Source organism: Botryllus schlosseri, chromosome 7, assembly GCF_051294905.1.
Source record: "Botryllus schlosseri isolate E-star chromosome 7, Bs_hap1, whole genome shotgun sequence".
Lineage (NCBI taxonomy): Eukaryota > Metazoa > Chordata > Ascidiacea > Stolidobranchia > Styelidae > Botryllus > Botryllus schlosseri.
The window spans coordinates 20,629,338-20,654,294 of NC_137242.1; the positions used below are offsets into that span (position 1 = coordinate 20,629,338).

Genomic DNA, 24,957 nt, shown 5'->3' on the forward strand with positions numbered 1-24,957 from the left:
CCCCTGATATAGACAGACACCTTCGATAGTTTTCAGAGCCGGAGCCGGAGCAGTGGTAATAATGCGGCTCCGGAGCTGGAGCCGGAGCTATTGTATGATAGAAGAAAGCTCCGGAGCTGGAGCAATGCAAATTTACGGCTGCTCCAAAGCCGTGTCATCAAGGGCAGTGGAGTTAACAAGACATTTTCCTTCAGGGGAAGGACAAATCTTATAGACAAGGACAGTAAGGAAACCCTAACTATTTATCAATCTCAAAGAGCGGTGATAGATGTTCTGACCGCGCGAGGAGGTTATACACTGTGAATTCTTTCTTTCGATGCAATCATAAATCAATCCATAAGCGGTCGGTGGCTATAGTACTATGGCGAGGGAGTAAATTACACCCTGCGCCACCGATAGTAGTTGTAGTTGATCAATTATACTGAATTGAACATGGTCTTTAAAGCAATATGAAAGTTAATCAGTACCAACAGAAACAACCATGTGATTTCTTCGTTTCGTACAGTCCATTGTAGACGGAAATTCTCTCGTCACTGCACAATATACATCTCCCTCAACAATTTATGTTGGTTAGCTTACCTTTCAGATTTAACTTCGATTCGACCACAGTCTTATCAAAATGAGTACCGGTACGGAGTTACGTAAGCGCTTCCCGTCAGACGACAATGACTTTCCTCCCAAAGATTCGGATAAGATCATGCTGAAAAAAGAGGTAGGATTTTGTTGATATTCTGTTACTATTCTACCCTGTGCATTGTTAACAATGAGGGAGATAGCGTTGTGGTTAGCATCGGCGCAATCTACGTTGGCGGTCTGGGTTCGATTCCCGCCGTAGGAGGTTGTTTTGGGTTCCTCGTTCCCCGCGTCGCTGTTCTAACGGTGGCAAAAAAAGACCAATTAAAGAAGGAAATAGCTTCAAGAAAGGAAAGACAAAGAAATAATAAAATTGAACAAGACTGTTCCATCGACTACTAGGTCGATGTGGATGTCAGTTTAAGAGACCCCAACTGGTTGGTCGTTCGGCATCCCCCTACCTATTTATCACATCGCATTACGTGTCTTGTATATCACATTGTACATTGTGTGTGTGTGTGTGTGTGTGTGTGTGTGTGTGTCTTTGGCAGATGACAAATAGAATTTGACGAATATGTATGATGCTTTTTTGTGCTATTATTCATTTCTATATCGTTAATTCCACTAGCCTACATGGTTGTTGAGCTTTGTGAGACACGATCGCTTATCGATAGTAAGAAATATCGTGCGCCCCGTATCGACAATACAAAACACATTAAAAAGTGCAACTAGGGGGCTTGAAATAAAAACTTTCAGTTTCAGAATGGAAAGCAATTAATGTTTCGGATAGCGTCACCGAAGTGTCTCTGTCACCGAGTCGTGTAAATATTTAAACAATCGGGACGATGTTAATGTCGCGACATCACCGCTATATACCAAATGTCACCAACCTTTTCGAAAATAACCTTGGATACTGATTAATGCGACTAACTATCCATTACCCCCATCGTTAACCCGTATTGGTTGAAGTTCTTCACATAATCCAGTGGTTCATAAACTTGAACTGAGATATATTTCATTTCGCGACCCAAGCCACACACATCGACATGAATGTATTTTTAATGTCAGTTTGCTATCTATTTACGGGTATTTATAAATAGAGAAGTCGCAGACAGTCAGATGTAGCCAATGCGGTTCTATGTGTGACGCAAGCGATTTCAAATCGGGGTGCATTATCTTCCTCTGCGAGCCATATTGTAGCCTACTGATTGGTGGTGATTACAAGGACGAGACTATTCGGTGCCTACCATTTCGCATACCGGACATATCAATATTGAAGGTTTTCGCCAACCAGCGACGGCCATTCTGGGTTAAGGTGCTATCATATGTCGACGAGTATTTTTGCACCGCATTGGCAAGTCGCATGAACGCCAAAACTTCATGTCTTCGTGGATCCCGGCTTTGGCATGAAGGGCAACCTCGGAATACCGTCGCTTACCACAAGACTAAAGCACACCAACGGTCTCCGGCGGCGTTCAGTGATACTAGGAATATACTGCTGTTTCACAATTGTGAATAAATTGGACTCATCACTGTAAATTATGCGTAACCTATTCAAAAATATCGGGTGCGGCAGTTACGGCCAACCCATTTCTCTTCCTATACCCTGCCCGAGTGTTATCCGCGCAAGTTAGACCGTTCCAGACGCACCAGTGTTGGGAAGCGAGTGTCGCAGTTGGTTAAGCACCAGCATCACGACGTCAATGCCAGTGGTTCGAATATCGGCTGAGACCAACTTCGATGTGATGGAGGTTTATCCTCATCGCTGACCTCACTGCCACAGCAGTGTTTCAAACAAGCCCAGAATGATGGTGAGCCGTGCCAGAAAGTCGGCAGCAGCGAACAAGCAATACGGTCGCATGAAAAGCGAGAGAGACTGCTGGGTGAATGGATGCGTGGCTGGAAGTCACCGGTAAAAGAGTACAAAGACACTTATGAACATTACTACCTTAATGTAGGGTTACCGTACGTCCTCCTTTAGGAGGATTTGTCCTCATTTTTCATGTTTTTGAAAATATCCTCCGATGACGTCTAAATATCCTCCTTTTCGGGAATTCGTTCTCCTTCACAGCTGCCTTATCGCATTGTACATTGTGTGTGACTCGTTCAGATGAAAAATATAAACTAACGATGTTATGTTATTAGAGCTTAGATGATGGATAGATTCGACTGAAAAGGGGCATAAATTACGCAATGGGCATCAACTACGCTAAACAGGAAATTCGTGGTTCGAACGTAATTGACGACCTTTATTTTAGTCAACGAACGGAAAATGTGAAAGAAAAATTTTATTTCGGGTGTAGAGCCGGAAAGTTGACCTTATTTTGGTCAACCGACCACAATTCCGTGATAAATTTAACATTTTTCCGGGTTTTACTTCCGTATTCAAAGTCTCAATATTTGGAAAAAGTGTCCTCCTTTCCCGATTCCAAAATATGGTGACCCAACCCTAATGATCATGGCATAAACAACCTGATTAGTAGGGCGTTTTTTTTTGACATGTCAAAATTTGTCAAAATTTTGTCAAAATTGTAGCGTTAGGTCAAAATTTGTCAAAATTTTTCATGAAGTCAAAAGAATTTTGACGTCTGCATTTTGTTTGTTTTGTAGATTTTGCACTGTCGGAGAACTTATAATTTGATATTTTACCGCTTTTAGCCTATTTTATAGGCCTACCGTTGTAAACACCTAATCGTCTGCCCATTGTGAATCATAAACGGTCAAATAAAACAAATAATAGGTAGACATGGTGTAATATGGTCAACGTACCGATATATCCTAAATGAAGAAAGACTTCTTGTGCATCGCATCATTCTTACATTAAGAAGCGCATGGTGAAAAATTGTGATGTAGACAACATTGTCAGAATGAAGCAACACGGTGTGTCACCAGCAACAGCAGTGTACGCACAACTTGAGTGTTTGTTTGTTTGTTTTGGGGTATTCATGGTGTTTGTCGACTACTATGGTCATTTACACCAGGCCGATATTTTTCTTATTTTTCGTAACTGCCGACTTATAGCTCGGCCCACCTCTAGGCTTTTGTAAGACACCGCTGACGCGGATGAGATGGCGAGGAGGAGCCTTGGTAAACCTCCAACACTTAGGTATCGGAATTCAGAAGTCGACCTCGGTCGGACTCGAACCCGCACCCATTGGTGTTGCAGCCGCGGATTATACCACTGCGCTATCTCGCCACACGCAACGTGAGTGTTGTCAGCCAACAACTCCTGCTGTTGAACGTCCTTGGCAAGCTTCTTAGTAAGGACGTGCACTTTCTACCCAAGAATGTAGGAAAGTATCTCTCGTTGTACTACAAAATATTTTAATTATTTCTACCATAATACATATTGTAACCACTGGAATTGTTCATAGGGCCAGATTTCGTTAAAATGTTGTATTTTTTAATGTAAAAAGTTGCCTGTTTCTAAGCCAAAAGCGTTTTTTCAGGCCAAACTACTTCGTTAGGACAGTCAGTTCCAACCAGAAATGAAGATAAGTGGTACAATTTTAACATTATGTGGGAAAACACCTAATTTGCATACGTTAGGTCAAAATTTGGTCAAAATTCAGTTTTTTAGGTCAAAAAAAGTCAAATTTTTGATTTTTTAGGTCAAAATTTTATTTTTTTTTGGTAAAAAAAAAACCGCCCTACTGATTAGGCGATAAGCGCCACAAATTTTCAATAAGCAACAACAAAACAACAAACAACACATCAATGTCGTCACGTTGTCATGATCAAGGGATTGTAGTAGCCTAACCCCTAATGGCTATATAGTACCCAACACAGTGATCTTGTACACGTACAAACCACGCACGAGAAATATTTTCTGTTGCAAGAAATTTAGAAATCGCCTCGACCCTAACGCAACACAAATTTCTACCCTTATCTACCCATGTTTGGGTCGCGACCCATATATTTTTAGAATCCCTGACTTAAACATTCAGAGCACCAGAGTAGATTTCAGATGTTTAGCAAGAAAAGATAACTCTTGACAGGACGCACTTCGGTGTATCCGGGCTCAGTTGCATTGCCGCACTGTGCTCCGAAGCGCCAATCTTCACGTAGAGGCTCGGTAATATTAACCATATTTTAATACGATCCGTGTTGAATTGCTATTCACATGAAGCCCGTCTCCAATTCAACCTTAAAATGTCTAATTTAAATATTTGCTAGTGCCACAAAGGGCGACCTGTTGCCCTCGCGGGCACCCCTGCCTGCATACTGTCCACTATTTGCATAGGCAAATTCTCAGAGATCGTTTGACTTGAGAAAATGAAGTTCAATATGGGACTACACATAACAATTACCAAGACATGGAGATAAATCCCACGAAGTGCAAAGAAAATTGTCAGGTCACAAAATATTGGTGCAAAACTGGTGCAAAATATTGGACTATTCGTACGCACCCTGGTAATTGACTATAGCTTTTAGGTGCTAAGTTGAACCCAAATGTATTTTCTGGTCAATATCAATATCAATATAGCAACAGTCAATATCAAGCACCTTGGCATACGGTTGGTACGAGGGAACGAGGATAATCAACATTGAATTACAATGATGAATATTACTGTGGTTGAGTACCTCGGAGATTCAGCACAAAGCTCACATCTACCGAATTCAAGTATATATCATTACTCTCAGGTTGACGGTTAATTTTACCGCGGTTCATTTTAAATTGCACATATAATATTCAAACGATGCTTCCCTATTCATTCAATTGTTCAAGATGATAATATTGTGATTGCTTTTTACAGTTGGGGGTCATTGGCGGAATATCTCTAGTCGTAGGATCAATGATTGGATCTGGGATATTTCTATCTCCTCAGGCTATCCTTGCGAGTGCAGAAACCGTGGGAGCAAGCTTGATCATTTGGGCCGGGTGCGGTATTCTGGCCACATTAAGTATGAGTTTCATTATTTTGAGATTCTTGATAGTTTCGTACTGTTCCTATGACTTCAGACCCGCATAAATGTCGTAATAAAGTCTAACTGCACCCGGGCTACACCATATTATTTTCAGATAAGTATGTAAGTGATATATATTCAGTAGGAATGGTGTGAACGTGAGGTTCACGTTCGCGTTCTGTGTGTGAACCTCAGAAATTTAGAGGTTCGCGCTCACAAACGAACCTTGGTAGGTTCTGCACTGTTAACTTTTTCATATATTGCAATTTTCCACGTCATTATAACATCTTTGGTTACAATTATTTGCATTTCAACTGCGGGTCACTTTATGCATGGCGCTGACAGCATAAAAGATCAACACTAAATGAGCATGCACCTTGACTATCTCAAAAATTTTACTTCCTTGGCTACAAAAGTTTCCTCGAAACATCCAGTTTTCCGTTTGTGAATGTTTAGGGACTCTGCTGTGAGCTTGACCCGCAATCACACAACATCAAGTTCGAAATCGCTACATGGTAGTCAGCGAATGATGCTTTTTCACCTATCAATGAAATTCATATACAGTATCCATCGCTGTCCAATGTAAAAATTCTAGCAGGCGTATGGGGTCCATCTTGATTAGATATTTTTATTGCATCATAAAAACCAAATCCGTGTAATGTGGGTGTTGGCTACTTCTGCATAACTTGTTAATGGGATAATATCAATATCAATGTAGAAATACTCAGACGCCGAATACATTGTCAGCAAAGAGACGAAAGATATTGATTTTATGGGATTATTATATCACTGATCGCTCCATTTGATACATTTGGCGGCGGTTTAAAAGTCAGCATATGTACTTCAGCATTGTGGCATAATGTGGCCCGAGTTGTCGCTAGGTATTCTGTCCATTAATATATATCAATTCAGTGCAATGTATGGTTGGAATTAGCAATATGACGTCACGAAGTTCACGTTCGCGTTCACACAGATCCTTTCAGAGAGGTTCGCGTTCACACGAATCTGAACCTTTCAGTTGATCACACCATCCCCAATCCAGTCCTATATTAATTCATCGATGTTTGCGAGTTAATTACGATTGTGACAGTATTACGTAAAATACGGAACTATAACTCAATGCAGCAGCACGAAGGGCTGTATATTTGGGACAATCAATGTTTTTGGTCTAAGGAGGGATTAAATAATGTGAGGGTGAAATGCTTAATTACCTGAACAGTGGAATTTGTGTTGAATGGAAAGAGTCCATATGGTAAGTCAGAGTGCAATATTTAGCTAAAATAGTTTCGAGTCGGTGCATTGAGTCACAATGACAGTTTTGAGATTTTGCACCGTACAAAATATCAAAATCTAAATATCGAGAATGGGTCATCTCGGTAAGTTGAGGTCAATTAGTCCGGCCGTAATCGCTGTTCCGTTCCTGATGTACGGACATTAGACTGAGATAGGCTAGTTGAGGGAAGCTTTGAATCTGTTTAGAGTTGTATTCGAAGTTTCACTATAAGAATTTGAGTCCTTCCAACCGTTAATAGGATATGTTAAAAATACTCTCAATAAAAACGTATCATACATATGTGATTATTATTATTATGATTCACATCAGTGGAGCTTATAGCCTGTTTAAGGCTTTGTGCTCCACGGCATTACATGTTATACAGTTCAATGAATACATTTCTTCGTCTCTTGAATGTTCTTGCACTCTCACAGGCACTCTCCTTTGCGGTGAGGAGCCCATATAACCTCCGACACGTAGAAGTTAGTCCGAACCGGGATTCGAACCACTGCCATTGGTGTCGTGACGCTGGCGCTTAACCAATCGCGCCACTCGCTTTCCATACATATCTGATGTGAAATTTATTCCATCACCATTATAGAAATAACGTAGGTACAACTTGATTTATGAGTGCTTGTATTATGATGTCGTGACAGGTGCCGTGTCCTACATCGAGCTTGCTCTGATGATTCCAAAATCGGGAGGCGAATACTCCTATCTCAAATTAGCGTTCGGAGATGCCATGGGTTTCATATTCGCGTGGACGTCAATTTTGATCAGCAAACCATCAATATTTGCCATAATCTCTACCGGGTTTGCTCAGTACGTGACTGCGCCATTCTATCCGGGATGTGTGCCACCTGCCAGTGCCCAGAAACTGGCTGCGGCAATTTGCATATGTAAGTTACTTGACATAACTGTTGTTGATTCATCAAAAAATTATAATACTGAGATTCATCTCAACAATCGAGTTGACTATAATTGTTAGATCAAAGGAAATAGCCCGGTTTGTTCAAAAGCATGACTCCAAGCATTAATTATTAGATTCGGGTTGAATTATTCTTATTTAGTAGAGCTGACTCTAATAGTGCGGCAAAGATACTCGTCACGAATTGATGGTAAGGCGCAAAGCCAAAACTGAAGTACAGCGCCATGGTGCATGATTGTATAATATTCCATGCAGTTAAAACCATCCTCATGTGAAAATTCTCATTTCTACTTATCGCTTAATAGTTATATCGCTAATAGAAAGTTTATATTATAGTGACCATAACTACGATCAACTGCCTCAGCGTGAAGGCTTCTAACTTTGTGCAAATATTCTTCACGGCTGCGAAGCTCTTGATAATCGCTGCTATCGTAATCGGTGGATTTGTAATGATCGGGCAAGGAAACACCCAATATCTCACAAATGCGTTCGGCGGTTCCGCTTCGCCGTCGGCTATTGCCTTGGCGTTCTACTCTGGACTTTGGTCATATGATGGATGGTTAGTTAAACTCTGAGATTCCTGTTATGCTCCGTACATGAATGCGTCTAATGCATAATCGCCCTTGACCGCAGGAACCAACTGAATTTCGTGACTGAAGAAGTGAGAAACCCTGTCAGGTGAGTTATAGTTTCAAGTCACATTTATAATGGGGCATTCGGGTCTATTTCTCTAAAGCCAGTATTTCAATTACACTGGTCAACACAATTTTTGTTGACTTTGGTCAGAAAATTAATTCTGACTAACTTCTGGGTGCTGAATTTAAAAATATGACTTTCGTTTTTTCTCTATCACGTCCGGTTTATGGGTTGACACCGACCATGTGGACTCATAACCCACATAGAAGCACTACTGTGCACTAAGTGCTAGTTTCAGGGTCCAAATTTACGCTAGTACCCCATAATTCTGTAGGTTGTCTCGTTTGATACTCGAGCAATAGTCAGCTAAGATATGTAAGCTCCAATCTACTCTGGTGTCTTACCCCATCATCTTCAGATGTTGGGGGATGCTTTCTGCTTGCCCATTGCTGACTATTCCTAGGTTTTCCGGGATTTTATTTAGCTATTTTAGCTTTGAATGTGTGCTGTTCGACATAAACATATGACAGTGGCACATGTGTATCAGGGTTAAATGACCAATGTCCATCCTTATTGTCTGACCACCAAGAAAACACAATATTTCAAAGCTGATACATATGATCCAATCGGGCTTGTGATATTCCTACAATTAAATGCTTCTGTATTATTCCCGAAAACTATCTGAGTGGGCAATTGTTTATGAACCTAATACGTTGCCATTTTGGAGAATGCCACACTTTAGGATCCACTTTGAGTTGCCTATAGGCATTTGCCGTTCAAATTTCGCGTTATTGGGAGGGCCGTTTACACTTCCACATGTGTGCCTTGGAGTCGACTGTTATCAAAATACACCAACCGAAACTCTGTCAACAGAAGGAATTCGTGTACTACCTGGGGATAGTGCACTGAACGCTCTCTCATTCGAAGTTCCATGCTGGTGACGTCATATATTGTGATACAATTGTTGATATTCAATGTTCTTTCCGATTCTCTACTAGTTGATGACGATTACCCCTTAGCCGAAAATATTCGGGTTTCATTTCAATATGAATATACTATTCAATTGTATGCTGAAGTTCTGTACCTCCAAGAAGCTCTTCAAATATGTCGTAGAGCAAAAAGATGACATGATAGAAGAAAACCAGCGGCATTTTTGGAATCAGCACGCCCGAATTAGCCTAAATCAAGTGCAAAATCAAAGTCAACAGATTTTTCGCTTAAAAGTGTTGCCCAGTGTTGTTCGTCATTTTTATTCGGAAAGAAACAAAATAATATCTGTTATAATGCAAATAGCGTAGTGGCCTGTTCCACAGCGTCAGCGTCTTACAAAAGCGTAGGGAAATTTGGTTGTGCTACGCTACAAGTAGACGGATCATGAAAAATAACAAAATATATCGGTCTGGTATAATTACCGTAGTAGCCGAAAAAACAACAACAACAAGTTGCCATACCGCTTATTGTCGATCGCCAAGTTCTGAAAATTTCGTTCTATGACTGAATACTGAATAGGCTTCCATAAAATGTCCGGATGCCGTGCTAATCGCATATGAAGATGATGTATAAGGACTCCCTACGAAAAATTCTGATTCTCGTTGCTAAAAAAGTTCTTTGATACAAAGAGTCCATTGATACTTTGATAAAAATCATTGATTGAAATCAATAAATCCACTCGACCTGAATTTAAATCAATACCTATAGCATTCGCCGGTCGCTCTGGAAAACCTCGAATATAGGTCCTATTTGCTATTCGACGTCACCGATGACACAAATATGTTAATTACAGATAAATTCTAGTCAAAATCATAATTAATAGATTTATAGATTTGTGTTACTAGCGGAGCCTGGAATAGGTCTTCACGGGCAATATTGCAGAGATGGACCATATATTTTATTAGTCTTATCCACCAAAATGGTATTGGCAAGAATGACTGGTCGATTCAATACCGGTATAAACCATTCATACAGCGGTAATGACGATATGAGTTGGCGTATTTCTATTCCCCCTGTTTTAGTGGTGATGCGGCGTTTGCTCTGCGTATGCGTTGTGATGAATATAAAATCTCCATTCCCGTTGACAGCTATAAAAGATATATGAAACGAAACTTATGTAGCAATACATAAACCAAAATTACAAAGGGAACTGTATACTTACGTATGCAGTGTAGGGTACACCAATTTTTCTATCGCTGTGGGATTTTGTAAGACATCGCTGATGACGGTCGTGTGGCGATGAGGACTCTAGATAAAACTCACAGTCAGGGATAATTTCTACTGTAGCGATGGTGTGAACCTCTGAAAGGCTCAGGTTCGTGTGAACGCGAACCTTTTTGAAAGGTTCTGTGTGAACGCGAACGTGAACCTCATGACGTCACGTAACGTCATATTGCTGATTCCAATCCTATCTTTCAATGATGTGATAGCCTATATTAATGTGACAGAGTGTGTACACTGTACACCAGGGCCGGCCAACCCGTGGCCCGCGAGAAGGTTTTGAGTGGCCCGCGAGGTAATTTCCGTAATACGTAATATTATAAAAAATGGATTGCACAAATTGTGAACTTGCAATTTGATTAGTCTGGCCGCCACACTTGAGATGTGATGACAAAAATAACAGTTCCGACGCATTGGCACATCCATGAGCCAGTCACATTTTGGTAAATCTTCGTACATTACAATAAAGCAAAATGATTTGCGATAGACTTATCAAAAGTAAAAATTTTCAACAAGCTTCGCGCAACATGTTGTCACTTGATTTCTTGCTTTTAATATTATTACCCCTTTGTGAAAATGAATGAACTCCTATTGTATCAGATTGGGTCTAAGTATATTCGCGATTTCGAGACAAAGTGTCGTTCAACACATGCGAACTTGCGTTCGCGCTTGCAGAAAGACCTTCGACTATGCAACCTAGGCACAACATGATTGACTCATGTTGGTCGAAGCTTTCGATATCGATACGTTCAGGCGCCAAATAGTCCAGTCCTTGCAAACTGAGCTCATAGCGATATACAACAGGCCCGCAATATAGCCAAGTGACAATGTTATTGAGCTATGAACTTTTGAAAATTTTCGCGCCTCGCGCGGCTAGTAGCCCGCGCAATAGTTCGTCAATTGAATGTGGCCCTTTAGCTGAATAGCTTGGCCACCCCTGCTGTACACGATACCGAGCGATGACTCGGGCCACATAATGCCATAATGCTGAAGTACATATTGGCGTTTTAAACGTCGCTAAATGTATCAACTGAGGCAATCAAAGGATATAATAATCCCATACAATCAATATCATCCGTAGCTTAGCCAACAATTTCGACGAGGACGAGGGAATATAAGCTTAATCCATAACGGTCCAGGCCAGACCGGGCAATGTATTCAGCGTCCGACTATTTCTACATCGATATTGAGCAGAGAGTAAAACGGGTTTCTATACTTGCTGCCGATATTACCCCAATAACAAGTTATACAACAGTAGCCAACACCTCAATGGCACGGATTTGACTATAATGATACAGTAAAATATGAAGTCAAGATTGACCCCGTACGCCTGCTGGATTTTTTACATCAGAAAACGATACCAATCTCATTGATTGGTTGGATAAGCATCATTCGCTGACTATACGCATTTCGCTCGTGATGCTGTGTGATTGTGGGTCAAGCTTACAGCAAAGAGTCACTAAATATTTACGAACGGTAAGCTGGATATTTCGAGCAAACTTTTGTAACAAAGCAAGTATAACTTTTGAGATTGTCAAGGTGCATGCTCGTTTAGTGTTGATTTTTTATACTGACAGCGCCATGCATAGAGTGGCCCGCAGTTTAAATGCAATAAATTTTGACCAAAGATGTTATAATGAAGTGAAAATTGTAATATATGAAAAAGGTTCACAGTGCAGAACCTATCAAGGTTCTGTTGTGAACGCGAACCTCTAAATTTCCGAGGTTCACACACAGAACGCGAACGTGAACCTCACCGTTCACACCATCCCTAGTTTCTAGTATATTTGTCGGCCGCTTTCAATCCTGTCACACAGTTGTACGTTACGCTACTCTTCGTTAACATAAAGGCTCATATCATGAACTGAGCACGTGACGAAATGCAAACGCAAGTGAAACCTGGACGGCAACATCTTCGCCACACCAAGATCATTATTTTTATCGGTTGTCACATTGTTTGTACTCGATACACCGTGCATATCTCACATTTAAGTTCACGTGAGTTTGACTGTTTGTAAATATGTAACTAACTTCGTATACGGGTAACTAGTAGGGGTGGTGTCAACCTCTGAAAGGTTCAGGTTCCTGTGAACGCGAACCAGGTTCTGTGTGAACGCGAACGTGAACCTCATGACGTCATGGGACATGATATTGCTAATTCCAACCATACATTTCAGTGAAGTGATAGCCTATGTACTGTACACGATACCTAGCGACGACTCGGCCACATATTGCTATAATGCTAAAGTATCCCACATATTGACACATTACGTCGCCAAATGCATCAACTGGGGCATTCAAATAATATAAAAAAAATCCATAAAATCAATATCTTCCGTCGCTTTGCCAACAATATTGACGGGGACTTGCAAGGGAATAAGCTTATGCCTTAACGGTATAGGCCAGACCGGACAATGTATTCGACGTCCGAGTATTGCTCCGTTGGTATTGAGCAGAGTGTAAAACGGGTTTCTATACTTGCTACCGATATTATCCCATTAACCAGTTATACAGCAGTAGCCAACACTACAATCGCATGGATTTGGTCTTCATGATACAATAAACTTTAAACATGGAATCATACATACGCCTGCTAGATTTTTCGCATCAGACAACGATATCAATTTCATTGATTGGTTGAGTAAGCACCATTCGCTGACTACCTACTATATGTAGTGTATTTCGCTCTTGATGTTGTGTGATTTACGGGTCAAGCTCGCAGTAGAGTGTCACTAAATATTCAAAAACGGAAAGCTGAATATTACGAGCAAACTTTTGTAACAAAGCAAGTAAAATTTTTGAGATTGTCAAGGTACATGCCCGTTTAGTGTTGATATTATATGCTGCCAGCGCGATGCATAGAGTGGCCCGCAGTTGGAAATGCAATAAATTTCAACCAAAGATGTTACAGTTACAATGAAGTGAAAATTGCAATAAATGAAGAAGGTTCACAGTAGGGATGGTGTGACCGTGAGGTTCACGATCGCGTTCTGTGTGTGAACCTCACAAATTTAGAGGTTCACGTTCACAAACGAACCTCGGTAGGTTCTGCACTGTGAACCTTTTTCATATATTACAATTTTCACTTCATTATAACATCTTTGTATGAAATTTATTGCATTTCAACTGCGGGCCACTCTATGCATGGCGCTGGCAGCATAAAAAAAATCACCACCAAACGAGCATGCACCTTGACAGTCTCAAAGATTTTGCTTGCTTTGTTGCAAAAGTTTGCTCGAAATATCCAGCTTTCCGCTTGTGAATATTTAGTGACTCTCTGCTGTGAAATAGGCCTGCAATCACACATCATCAAGAGCGAAATACACTACATGCAGTCAGCGAATTATGCTTATTCAATCAATCAATCAATGAAATTGATATCGTTGTCTGATGTAAAAAAAAAATCTAGCAGGCGTAATGGGTCCATCTTGACTTCATATGCTTATTGTATCATAAAAACCAAATCCGTGCGATTGCGTTGTTGGTTGTTGCTGTATAACTTGTTAATGGGGTAATACAGGCAGCAAGTATAGAAACACGTTTTACACTCTACTCAATATCAACAACGCAATACTCAGATCCCGAATACATTGTCCTGTCTGGCCTAGACCATTGAGGCGTAATGTCATGTTCCCTTCCTCGTCGAAATTGTTGGCAAAGCGACAGAAGGTATAGATTTTATGGTAGTATTATATCATTTGATTGCCCCAGCAGTTGCTACATTTGGCGACGTTTAAAACGTCAACATGTACTTCAGCCAGCATTGTGACATTGTGTGGCCCGAGTCGTAGCTGGTATTGTGTACTGTACATTGATATAGGCTATCACTTCACTGAATATAGGGTTGGAATTAGCAATATGACGTCACGTGACGTCATGTGGTTCACGTCCGCGATCACACAGAACCTTTCGAAAAGGTTCGCGTTCACAAGAACCTGAACCTTTCAGAGGTTCACACCATCCCTAGTTCACAGTGCAAAACCTACCATGGTTCGTTTGTAAACGTGAACCTCTAGATTATGGAGGTTCACTCACAAAACGCGAACGTGAACCTCACGTTCACACCATCCCTAGTAAGCAGGCCTAAGCGCAGCATAGTTTCGCCACATTAAAGTTCGATGGGTAGACGACTGGTAAGGTTTTCTATATATAACATGCACCATACATCCAATTATGTGACTATTGATACAAGAGTCGCAAAAGATATACTATATTGTATGAAACCGATTACCGCTGTCCAAAATCCAACCTTTGGACGACATATGAGTTTGATATGACCCTATTGTTTTTACTTCTCTAGATTAGAACATGATAGCTCCAATGGCAATGGATGCGATTCCAAGGATTTACTAATTCATGTTTTAAGGATTTTTTACTGATAGGCAATCCTAATTCTGAATCGAATGTCACCAAAAATGTATTATTTTCGGTAATATAAGACAGTGGTTCTCAACCTTTTTTACCTCGCGGACCGGTAAAATTTCAAAAAATATTTGGCGGAGCGATGGACTTTCAAAAATTGAAATCTGCCGAGAATGTAAAGTATGCGACCGTTTTTTGCAAGTATATGGTGCTAGAAAGTGACATTTAGAGGGATTTGATCGTATTTAATTATTTACATGATGGCATCCACGTGAATTTACTCTTCCCCGCCACGTAATCCGTATAAACGGTGCCTTATAAAAGTCTTGTAGTGGGCCATGCTTCAAGTCGGTAAATGCGGAATCAAAAATAAAGAATATCGGCTTGGTGTAAAATGACCAATGTAATCGAAACACCATGAATATCAAAACAACAACAACACTTGAATTTACGGTATTGACTCTGCTGAGTCTAGTTAAAATTGTCTTGTCCATATGAACGTGCTATCGCCGAGAGTCGTATATACCAGTGGTTCTCAACCTTTTTCACCTCGCGGACCGGTAAAATTTCAAAAAATGTCTGGCAGACCGGTGAGCTTTCAAAATTGGAATGAAGCCAAAATGTAAAGCATGCAACCGTTTTTTGCAATTATGTGGTGCTAGAGAGTGACATTTAGAAGGATTTGATCGTAATTAATTATCTTCATGATGGCATCCATGTGATTTTATGGTAGTCAGTTGGCTGAGTCGATGTAAAATTGCCTTTTCCATATAAACGTGCTACCGTCGGGAGTCGTTTACAGTCTTTCGCACCGAAGGCTGTGGGTTTAACCGACCACGCCAACTCGAATTATATTCTTCTCTTTGACAATATCGAGACAAGAAGCGTTTCGGAGTCGAACCAAGCACCTTGTCGTGCTATACCTAGCTCCTTGCCCACTGCCACCGGACGCATAGGGTACTCTGGCAACTACGACTACAATGCGTGACGCAAGAAAACACCTTACGGCAACTATACCGGCCATACCTGCCGAAAAAGCACTTCGTCAGCTCAGCCCCAAAAGCGTTGGTCTTGGGCCCCACATGGCGATAAGCCAAACTTCTGGGGGCTTTGCCCCCAGACCCTACAGTTGGGCGGATATTTTCACCTGTACTTGCGAGCACATTCATTGTACTCAGTGTATGCAAAGAGTTTGAGCAGCTTAATCGTGCTAATAGCGAAAATTTTCCATCATTCATGACTCAATCGGTTTTCTCCCTGCCGAGTTTTTGGCACGCCTTTCGTAGTCCCAAATTAGCCTAATCTTCATTATTATGTGTTGGTACGTCATGGCGCGGTAATGGCTGACGCCCAAATGCCTGTTTCTATAAATCATGCGTATTTCTCGGTGAAGGGCACCTAATAAGCAAGACATTTACTGACACTAAATTGTGCAAAACACGAAAAGAAATTGAAAAATGTTGTAAAAAGTTTTAAAAAAATACGCCATCATTTATGTTCTTCAGGGTTGTAATGACTCTCGAGGGTCATTTTTTTAATGAAAAATGACTCGACTGGACTCGAGTCAATTTGTGCATTGACTCGACTTGTACTCGAGTCATTGCGTATGACCCGGAACAAGTAATATGACTGGAGACTGGGTCTACCAAGACAGGCATTTCATTGTAACTTCGAAGAATCGTAAAGTTATCACACTAATATTATTTCGTCTATCAGTACTGGTACTTGAAAATGCTAAAAGAAACTGTTGAAAGTGAGAAAAATGAGGATATTATGAATGAGAAGCATTCGTTATCACCGAGTAGAGTTGTGAAAAGTGGGTTTCACATGACATTAACTCGAAACTGAACAGTCCACACAATGCCTTGGACTCGAGTCAAAACACTATGACTCGGACTCGGCAGTCTACTCAGTGACTTGGACTCGGACGTTACTCGGTGGTGAATTGAAAATGACTCGACTTGACTCGAGTCAAAACTATAGAATATAAGTGGGATTGACTTGCGACTCGGAACCTCGTGACTTGGTTACAACCCTGATGTTCATTTGCAAAATAACTCCGGGCTCTTTTCAAGCTTAGCCCCTCTCCATTTGGGCGGTTTTGGGTGCCCCGGCTACGGTCCTACACAAAATGAATGAATCGAAGACGAATGCTCGCGCAAACTGCGCTGTTTAGCGATGAGTCAACTCGTACCGGTTCTGTACTTATGTCGCTCGCATGTCGTCAAATGACACGTCTTGAACTTTAAGTCAAATCGAACATGTTTCCAGCCCTAATATTACCTCACGAAGTTCTGAATCAGTTTGAAATGTGATGTTTTATTAATATTATCAATGGAAAAGCCTTTTACATTGCATCTTGAATTTAAGATATAAAATTGTAATATACTCGGCGGACCGGCACCGGTCCGCGGACCGGCGGTTGAGAACCACTGGTATATACAGTCTTTCGCACCGGAGGCCGTGGATTTAGCCGATCACGCCAACTCGAATATTATTCTTCTCTTCGATAATATCGAGAGAAGAAGCGTTTCGGAGTCGAACTATGCACCTTTTCGTGATACCTTGATCATTGCCCACTACCACCGGACGTAGGCTACTCTGGCTACTACGAATACAATGCGCTGCACGAAAATACCTGGCAACAGCTATACCGGCCATTCACAAAATCAGAATCGAAAAAGCACTTCGTCAGCTCACCCCCAAACAAAACTTTGGTCTCGGGCCCACACAGGGTGACAAGCCAAACCTCTGGAGGGGGTCGAAGCCCACAGTGGAATGGATGTTTTCACCAGTATACTTGTGAGCACATACGTTCTACTCAATGTAGGCAGAGAGTTTATGTAAATCGCGCCTATCGCAAAAACTTTCTATCATTCATGACTGAATCGGTCAATGAAATTGGTAATTGCATATATATTGCTCTAAATATTTTATCCTCTCAGAATTATCAGATTTTCCGGTAGAAGTGAGTGCGGTGTCGTCTTCGAAAATTCAAGGCACGTACTTAGTAATTGAACATATTCCGTTGGGATGTTGGAGTAATTACTTCATCGCATGTCATTATTTCGTGACCTAATGTCTGTTATATAGTGAATAGATATTAAAATCGCCCAAGCGTACTAAACTAAAAGACCGACAAGATTCCGAATTGGTATTTCCAACTGGCAAAAAGTTTCCTCTGTGGGATGGCATTTGTCATGTGGAGTACAGTCTGCCAGGACAGCGAGATTTGGCGCAATCCATTCAGGTGCCTATGGACAATTAGTCATATATATTGACGTTTTCCGTCGACAAAGGCAATTCCTTTTCGGCCCAGGTTGTTTTGGCACACCTTTCGAAGTCCCATGTTAGCTTAAACTTCATTATGTGTTGATGCGTCGTATAGCGCGGTAATAACCGATCACGAAATGCCTATTTCTATAAATCATGCGTATTTCTTGGAGAAAGGCACCCATCAACCAAGTCAGTGAGTCAGCTCTTACTTGTCGTTCGCATGTAGTCAAATGACACGTCCTAAACTTCAAGCCAAGTCGAGCTTGTTTCCAGACCTGATGTCACCTCACGAAGTTCTGAATCAGTTAAAAATTTGATGTCCTGTTTATTTCATCACTGAACAAGCCTTCAACATATTGCATTTTTAAATTAAGGTATAAAATTTCACTATACATTGTGGACCAGTGGTTGAGAACCACTGATATAAGACACATTGGTTCACTGTAACGGTGACGTGCGGCGGGTTTCGTGATAGGGAGGGAGATTTCCGATCAGATTTATAAATGTATATGTAAAACCGAGCTGATTTTGTTAATGACATCTTTCTTGTGACATTATTATGCTTCACGCGCATTATACGAAACAAGTTACCACTTATCCACAATTGACAAAATCCACACTCCACAAAATGCGTTACTGCTACATCAGTGATCTGCACTACACTGCTGTCGTGACTTCGCAATTCTCACAAACACCGTCGGTACTCAATGTCGATAGCCCGTTGTTTCATTGCGCCGTGATTACTAGCCAGATTAGTAATGAGTGCGACAATAGCATTTCATTGATACCGAATATTATAAGGCAGGGGTGGGCAAACTACGGCCCGCAGGCCGCATGCGGCCCGCCACACCGTTCTGTGCGGCCCGCGAGAGTCTAAAGAAACTTTTTTTAAATATTGATGAAATGCATACAAAAAATCGAATTAATGCAGGGACTTGATTAAACTTTTTAGTATATTTCACCATGATATTTTTAAGGAATTGGTTCTCAAACTGGTGGGCGAGCCCACCTTGAGGGGGGGAAGGCATCTTAAGAAGGGCGCGAAGCTGAGATCAACTAAAAAAAATTTTCGCGCTCCGCGCGATTTACATCCAATTCACAGTTGTTGTTCTGTATTTAGTCTCAATTTCATATTTAAAAATCTCTCATCCACAGTCGTAGCCTTCCATGCCATCAAACTACCCGTTAGGTTTGCTAGCATCCTGGGTGCGTTTTGTGATATGACGATAAAGGGGACACGTAATCTTTCACCATCGTAAGGGGGTAAAGTTTGGTCTCTTGCAAAGTTTGAAAAACGCTGTTCTAAGGTAAATACTTCCTAGATTATTTTTTATGTTTAATGTCTGACAGCCCGATAATAAAGCTCACGCAGTTTGAAAGGTTCAAACTGCTAAAAATCACAAAAATCCTAAACGAGATTGACGTAATTCGGGTCACGAGTGTGATTTCAGATTGGCCACTCCAGTTACAATTTTTTCAGTGATGTTCTTATAAAAAACGATTCGCGCTTGTTTTAGGTAGATTCGTTCTCTGTATGCGTAGAAACAGGGTATTTATATTTTATCCACACACAGTAGAAGCGTGTTTGAAGCTATATGGTTATGATGCGGTCAGCATTATGTATATCCAGGAAATGCACCAAAAGTGTAATTAACAAATCTATAAACCGATCACTGCTGACAGATTTAAATTTAATCCTATTTTAAGAATCGGTGCCACTGACTTCCATCCCTATAGTTTTGACAAATTTTGTTGAGGTCGACCAGGCTATGAAATCTCGCCACTGTTTCTGGCGCATGTACGATATCATCTACGAAATGCTTGGTTTGTTTGAAATAAGCATCTACATGTCCTCACTATATATAATCCAATAGGCTACCAATATTGCGTTTTGGTTTATAATCCCAATTTTATATAGTGCGGCCCGCGAATGGATTCAGATGTTGAATGCGGCCCGCGAGCTCAAAAGTTTGCCCACCCCTGTTATAAGGTCTAAGCTTGCATCGCTATGTGATAGGAGACGAGATTCAGCTCGTCCATGCCTCAGCTTACATTTCGCCCTGTTCGAGAACAATAAATATGCAAATCATGCAATTATGGGTGTAAAGCCGTTCAAATTTTTTCATTATTGAACATCAGTAAACAAATACCAATAAATATCGAAGGTTTCACAATTTTCATTTAGTTATCATGACAACAGACGAGGCATTTCATCACGCCCGTACGTTCTTTCACTCTCATGTTTTATTGAAGTAATGGCATGAATGTTCGGTTCTTACGCTGACACATTTTATTCCATATTTGGTTCAGGCCGTTTGGTTAGGGCATTTCTGAATTACGACATGAATAATCTTGTGATTCGCACGTTGCGTATAATATAGGCCTATATACGCTAAACCTGAGAAGAATTAGCTTCAAACGGTCTCAGTGTCAATGAAGTCCCTAACTGGGAGCAAGGATATGCACGTCCCGTAAAGAGCAAGGAATATGATACAGGCTACAACTGAAATTTCCACCTATATTTTGCAGAAATTTCCCAATTGCAATTTACATTGGAATACCACTGGTCACGATTCTGTATATCCTTGTGAACATCGCCTATTTTACCGTTATGTCGCCTTCGGAAATTCTGTCGTCAAGCGCAGTAGCTGTGGTAAGTGATTTTACTATAGTGCTAGCTGTTGCGAACGCTGCGGTCACTTCCGAGTTCGGTGTATAAAGCATGATAATATATAAGTCCATCCAGATGGCAGCAAGATGGCACAATGACCAGAAAACTAAAATAAATATTGTACGGCCTTAATTTAAAGTGATTCTCGAAGATGTTGCTCGGGATATAGCGCTATCTGGTTGTAAATAATAAATTGGCTTCTTTATGCCAGGGCTACGGGCATGGCTCGGAACCGGGTTAGTGTAGGATCATGACACGATATGCTTTTCCCACTCAGTGACGGAGTTACATATGCCTGATGCAAACGATTGTGTTTCAAGCGATGCGAAAGTCTTTGTGTGGGTTCCAAAGATTGTTTAAGCAGCCAAACAATACTTTGTGCGTGTTTGCACCACATAATATTATAAATATACCTAGGTGGTTATAACAGAACATTTCGTTCTGTCATATCGTAGTAAGAAACATCTTTTGAATGACAAGAAGGGTAATCTGAATACTGAGTACTATTTCGGCTTATACTTGTACAGTACACTGTCCAGATATGGGGATCGACAAAAATGCAATAAAGGCATTGTGTTTCAATAGGCACTAGGAAGTTACGTGATGCCATCTTTTCTGTTCATTTCTCACACGAACCTGAGCTTCGTAACGGTTCACATCATCACTATGTTTTACTTCCTATTTATAAAACTATGTTCAAGTACCGGTATGTACGAATGCCGTTTTTGTATTAGACGTTCGGCGATCGAGTATTTGGGGCATGGGCTTGGACAGTTCCTTTGTCGGTAGCGTTCTCTACTTTTGGAGCCGCCAACGGAAGTGCGTTTACATCTGCAAGGTAGGAACTGCTTTCATGAGTCCAGGCGGAAAGTCCCTCTTCATGTATAATTGATTGAGCAACTACTCAAACATTCAAACAAGGTTGTCAAAGTAGCGCTACAGCGTTGGTGCGCGCCTTGCAACACTATACAAGATCTAATTGCCCGCATTATTATCACCAGAACTCGACTGATGTCATACTTGAAGCGGAGCTTCTTATTAGTGACAGCAACGTGAAAAATAAGTCCTGTATCGACTCCATTTATTCGAAATCAAATTGTAGCAAAGTTGTAGAAAAAACATTTCTATTCCAAAAGGCGGGCATTATCATTGGAGAAACCCAACTGAAATCAGAGCATAGCTCTCATTCCGTGCTTTTGGCCGATATCATCCCACGAAAGCAACTAGACTATCAGATAATCCCTAATCGTCGCGACTGCAAGATTGCATGATGTGAACAGGGCAATGGTTTCGTTACTGCTTAACTATACCCCATTGTGAAGGTAACCTCCAATGCTATCAGCCTCCATAACTGTTCCCGGCTTGTACTCACTACTGGTCCGAAGTGACAGTATACTATCGAATAATAATAGTTAATAACAATCGAGAGATTCCGGACTTTGAAAACACAGAGAGCAAGGAATATAAGAAAACCGTAATGACTCAAGAGTTGCGTGGATGAAGTGCTGACGTCTACGACAGGACGCTAAATATCGGCCAGAATTTGACAATACCGATTATTTCCCTGGATGCGGGTATCAGCGCCTAATTGTGACTTTTATCGAATGACATTTATAACTTATAAAGTGATACCGCTGGTATGCTGAATTTATGTCAAGTGTACATCATGCGGCTAGCGCATGGTAAGAAGTGGCGTTAAACAGTGAGCAAACGCCTGAACCGAATTGACTGCAGGTAGGGACCGCTTTGACTCCACGAGACAAGATATAGAAGATATCGAACAAACGCATGCTGAAGTTTGGAAAACACCAAGTCGCGCAACGGGACACGATCAAGCCACTTGACTTATCAGAATTGTCAATATTAGCCGTTCAATTGACGCATTCGAGACACCAGGAGTGTCCACGGCAAAAACAGACAATCTCAAAGTTTTGCAATCATATTTGTCGACTTCTGAGTTATCCACAAATACAACTACGGGGCTTTCACACGTTTCGCAAATGTTGAAGTTAAATATACCTTCAGAGAAGACGGGGTCGGACGAACCGGTAGATAATCAGAGTTATTCAATTCCCGCTCCAGTAGGTGTCAGTAGATTAAATCAAGCGTTGTCTGACATGCTTTATCAACCTACATTATCCAAATTGGCCAAATCTCAAATGTGTCCCGTTCCGAAGGCTATAGTTACCAATGTGTCTTAATCTAGTCTAAATTTTGTGCTGCCGTCAAATATTATCTCATTATTATCAATCGTTTATTTACAACCACTCTCTTTATGTTCTTGCTGGAACAACGCACTACTATATGGGGGGAATTTTACCTTTTCAGACTCGTATATGCCGCCGCTAAAGAAGGCCACATGGCGAAAGTGCTATCCTACATCAGTGTAAGGAGAGTGACGCCGTTGCCTGCAGTTATATTCAACGTATGGTAACTGACTACCAAAGTACCAACAATCAAATTGAACTTGTCACTGTCCAAATTCAGGGATTCGTCGCTCTTCTCATGATAATTCCCGAATCCTCTTCATTCGGTACGCTGGTTGATTATTTCACGTTCGCGACCTGGATATTCTACGGTGCTACTTTTCTGTCGGTGATGGTTCTACGCTACACACACCCGGATTTGCATCGTCCTTACAAAGTTGGTTGTCCTTCGTTTCGCTTGGTCACTACGATGCTCATTTCACATCATATTTTCTAGGTCTTCATTGCGATTCCTGCGATCTGTTTCCTGGCTTCTATATATTTGATCGTGGCTCCGTTGATCGAGGCTCCCTCCCTCGCGTATTTATATGCGACAATTGTCATCTTGTTCGGATTTGTCGTTTACGTTCCGGTGATTTACTACAAGAAACACCTTCCTTTCATGAGTAAGTGACCGTTGACAATTGTCCATGCAGTTGTAACCTCGTAGATTTAATCAGCTAAAGCCTAAACATCTTGAGCACTATATAAATATATGTTCCATAACCATATAAGAGAGTCATTAATCGAAGGTTATAGAACCTTCGATATTGGACTGGATACGGCACCACTACCGAGACAAATTCCACAAATTAATTTCAAAGATGTATTGTAAGCATGGGCCCGTAAATAGCAGATTTGCATTTCAGCTAGGTAATGACATTCTCAGTAATATTGATTGCAAATTACAGTTAAGTAACGAAGTACTTCTACTTTTTCGGGGTGCCCAAGTAGGTTTACCTTTACCCTATTTGCAATGACTACTTAAGTGCTTCTTATGATGTCAGATTACTTTCATTTCTACTAAACAGGTTTCAGTTTTCTAGCCAAAACTATAAGCCTATACTCACATCTTACTCAACTGAAATCGCTACTACTATACTTTCACTTGAGTCAAAATTTACGACGTTACTTCTCCTTCAGTAACAACGATGAAAACTTTGACCACTTCTGGTAATATATTTTCGTTTCCTTTTGCAGAGTCACTATCAGTGTTCCTGCAACAGTTATTAGAGATCGTACCAGCGGAAGAGGCGGACGACGACGATCAAGTAGCAATGTGAACGAACCAAAGTGAATTGTAACCACCTTGGCCGATTGTATGCATAAAAAATTCCAAATTTTCTCGATAAACATAGTTATATTCGAGTGCGTTTCAAGAATTAAATATATATATATACTTTCATATTTGTAAGATATTATTAATTTTTATACATCATTTCAATCTGTATATTTTCGAGCTTGTGAATAAAATATATACACCAGTGCCGGCTCGTCCCACATGGCAACTGGGACATTGTCCCACTTACAATACTGTGGTATGAACATTACAGACAATTTATAATTTATAGTCGCAGAGCAATACAGATATCGATACATGTAAATTCCTAGCCAGGCCATATATTTTCTTGCCTCTGTAGCCCTACTACCAACAATCCAACATCTTTATTTATCAATTCCCCTAATTCGCTCACAATAAAGAAATCTACGATTCCGTTTCTTTATTCGCCTTAGTCGGACAAATTAGTCAGCACATTGGATAACTTATGATTTGTGCTAGTTCATATACCTATGATGTTACAACAGGGGTGGCAAAACCCGTGCCCGCGAATAGGTTTCGAGACTTGTTATTTTATTGGAAAATAGAACGCCG

At 40.8% G+C, this 24,957-nt stretch overlaps 1 protein-coding gene across 1 annotated transcript; it reads left to right on the forward strand.

The window, feature by feature from the left end:
• Nucleotides 1-553: 553 nt before the first annotated feature.
• On the forward strand, nt 554-24,571 carry LOC145442838 (b(0,+)-type amino acid transporter 1-like). The gene is made up of 11 exons (XM_080320858.1): nt 554-712; nt 5,331-5,478; nt 7,411-7,653; nt 8,019-8,241; nt 8,316-8,360; nt 20,697-20,820; nt 21,573-21,676; nt 23,167-23,263; nt 23,326-23,481; nt 23,542-23,710; nt 24,285-24,571. Exons 1-11 carry the CDS (start codon nt 620-622, stop codon nt 24,365-24,367), a joined length of 1,485 nt encoding a protein of 494 aa, XP_080176984.1. The 5' UTR covers nt 554-619; the 3' UTR covers nt 24,368-24,571.
• Nucleotides 24,572-24,957: the final 386 nt, after the last annotated feature.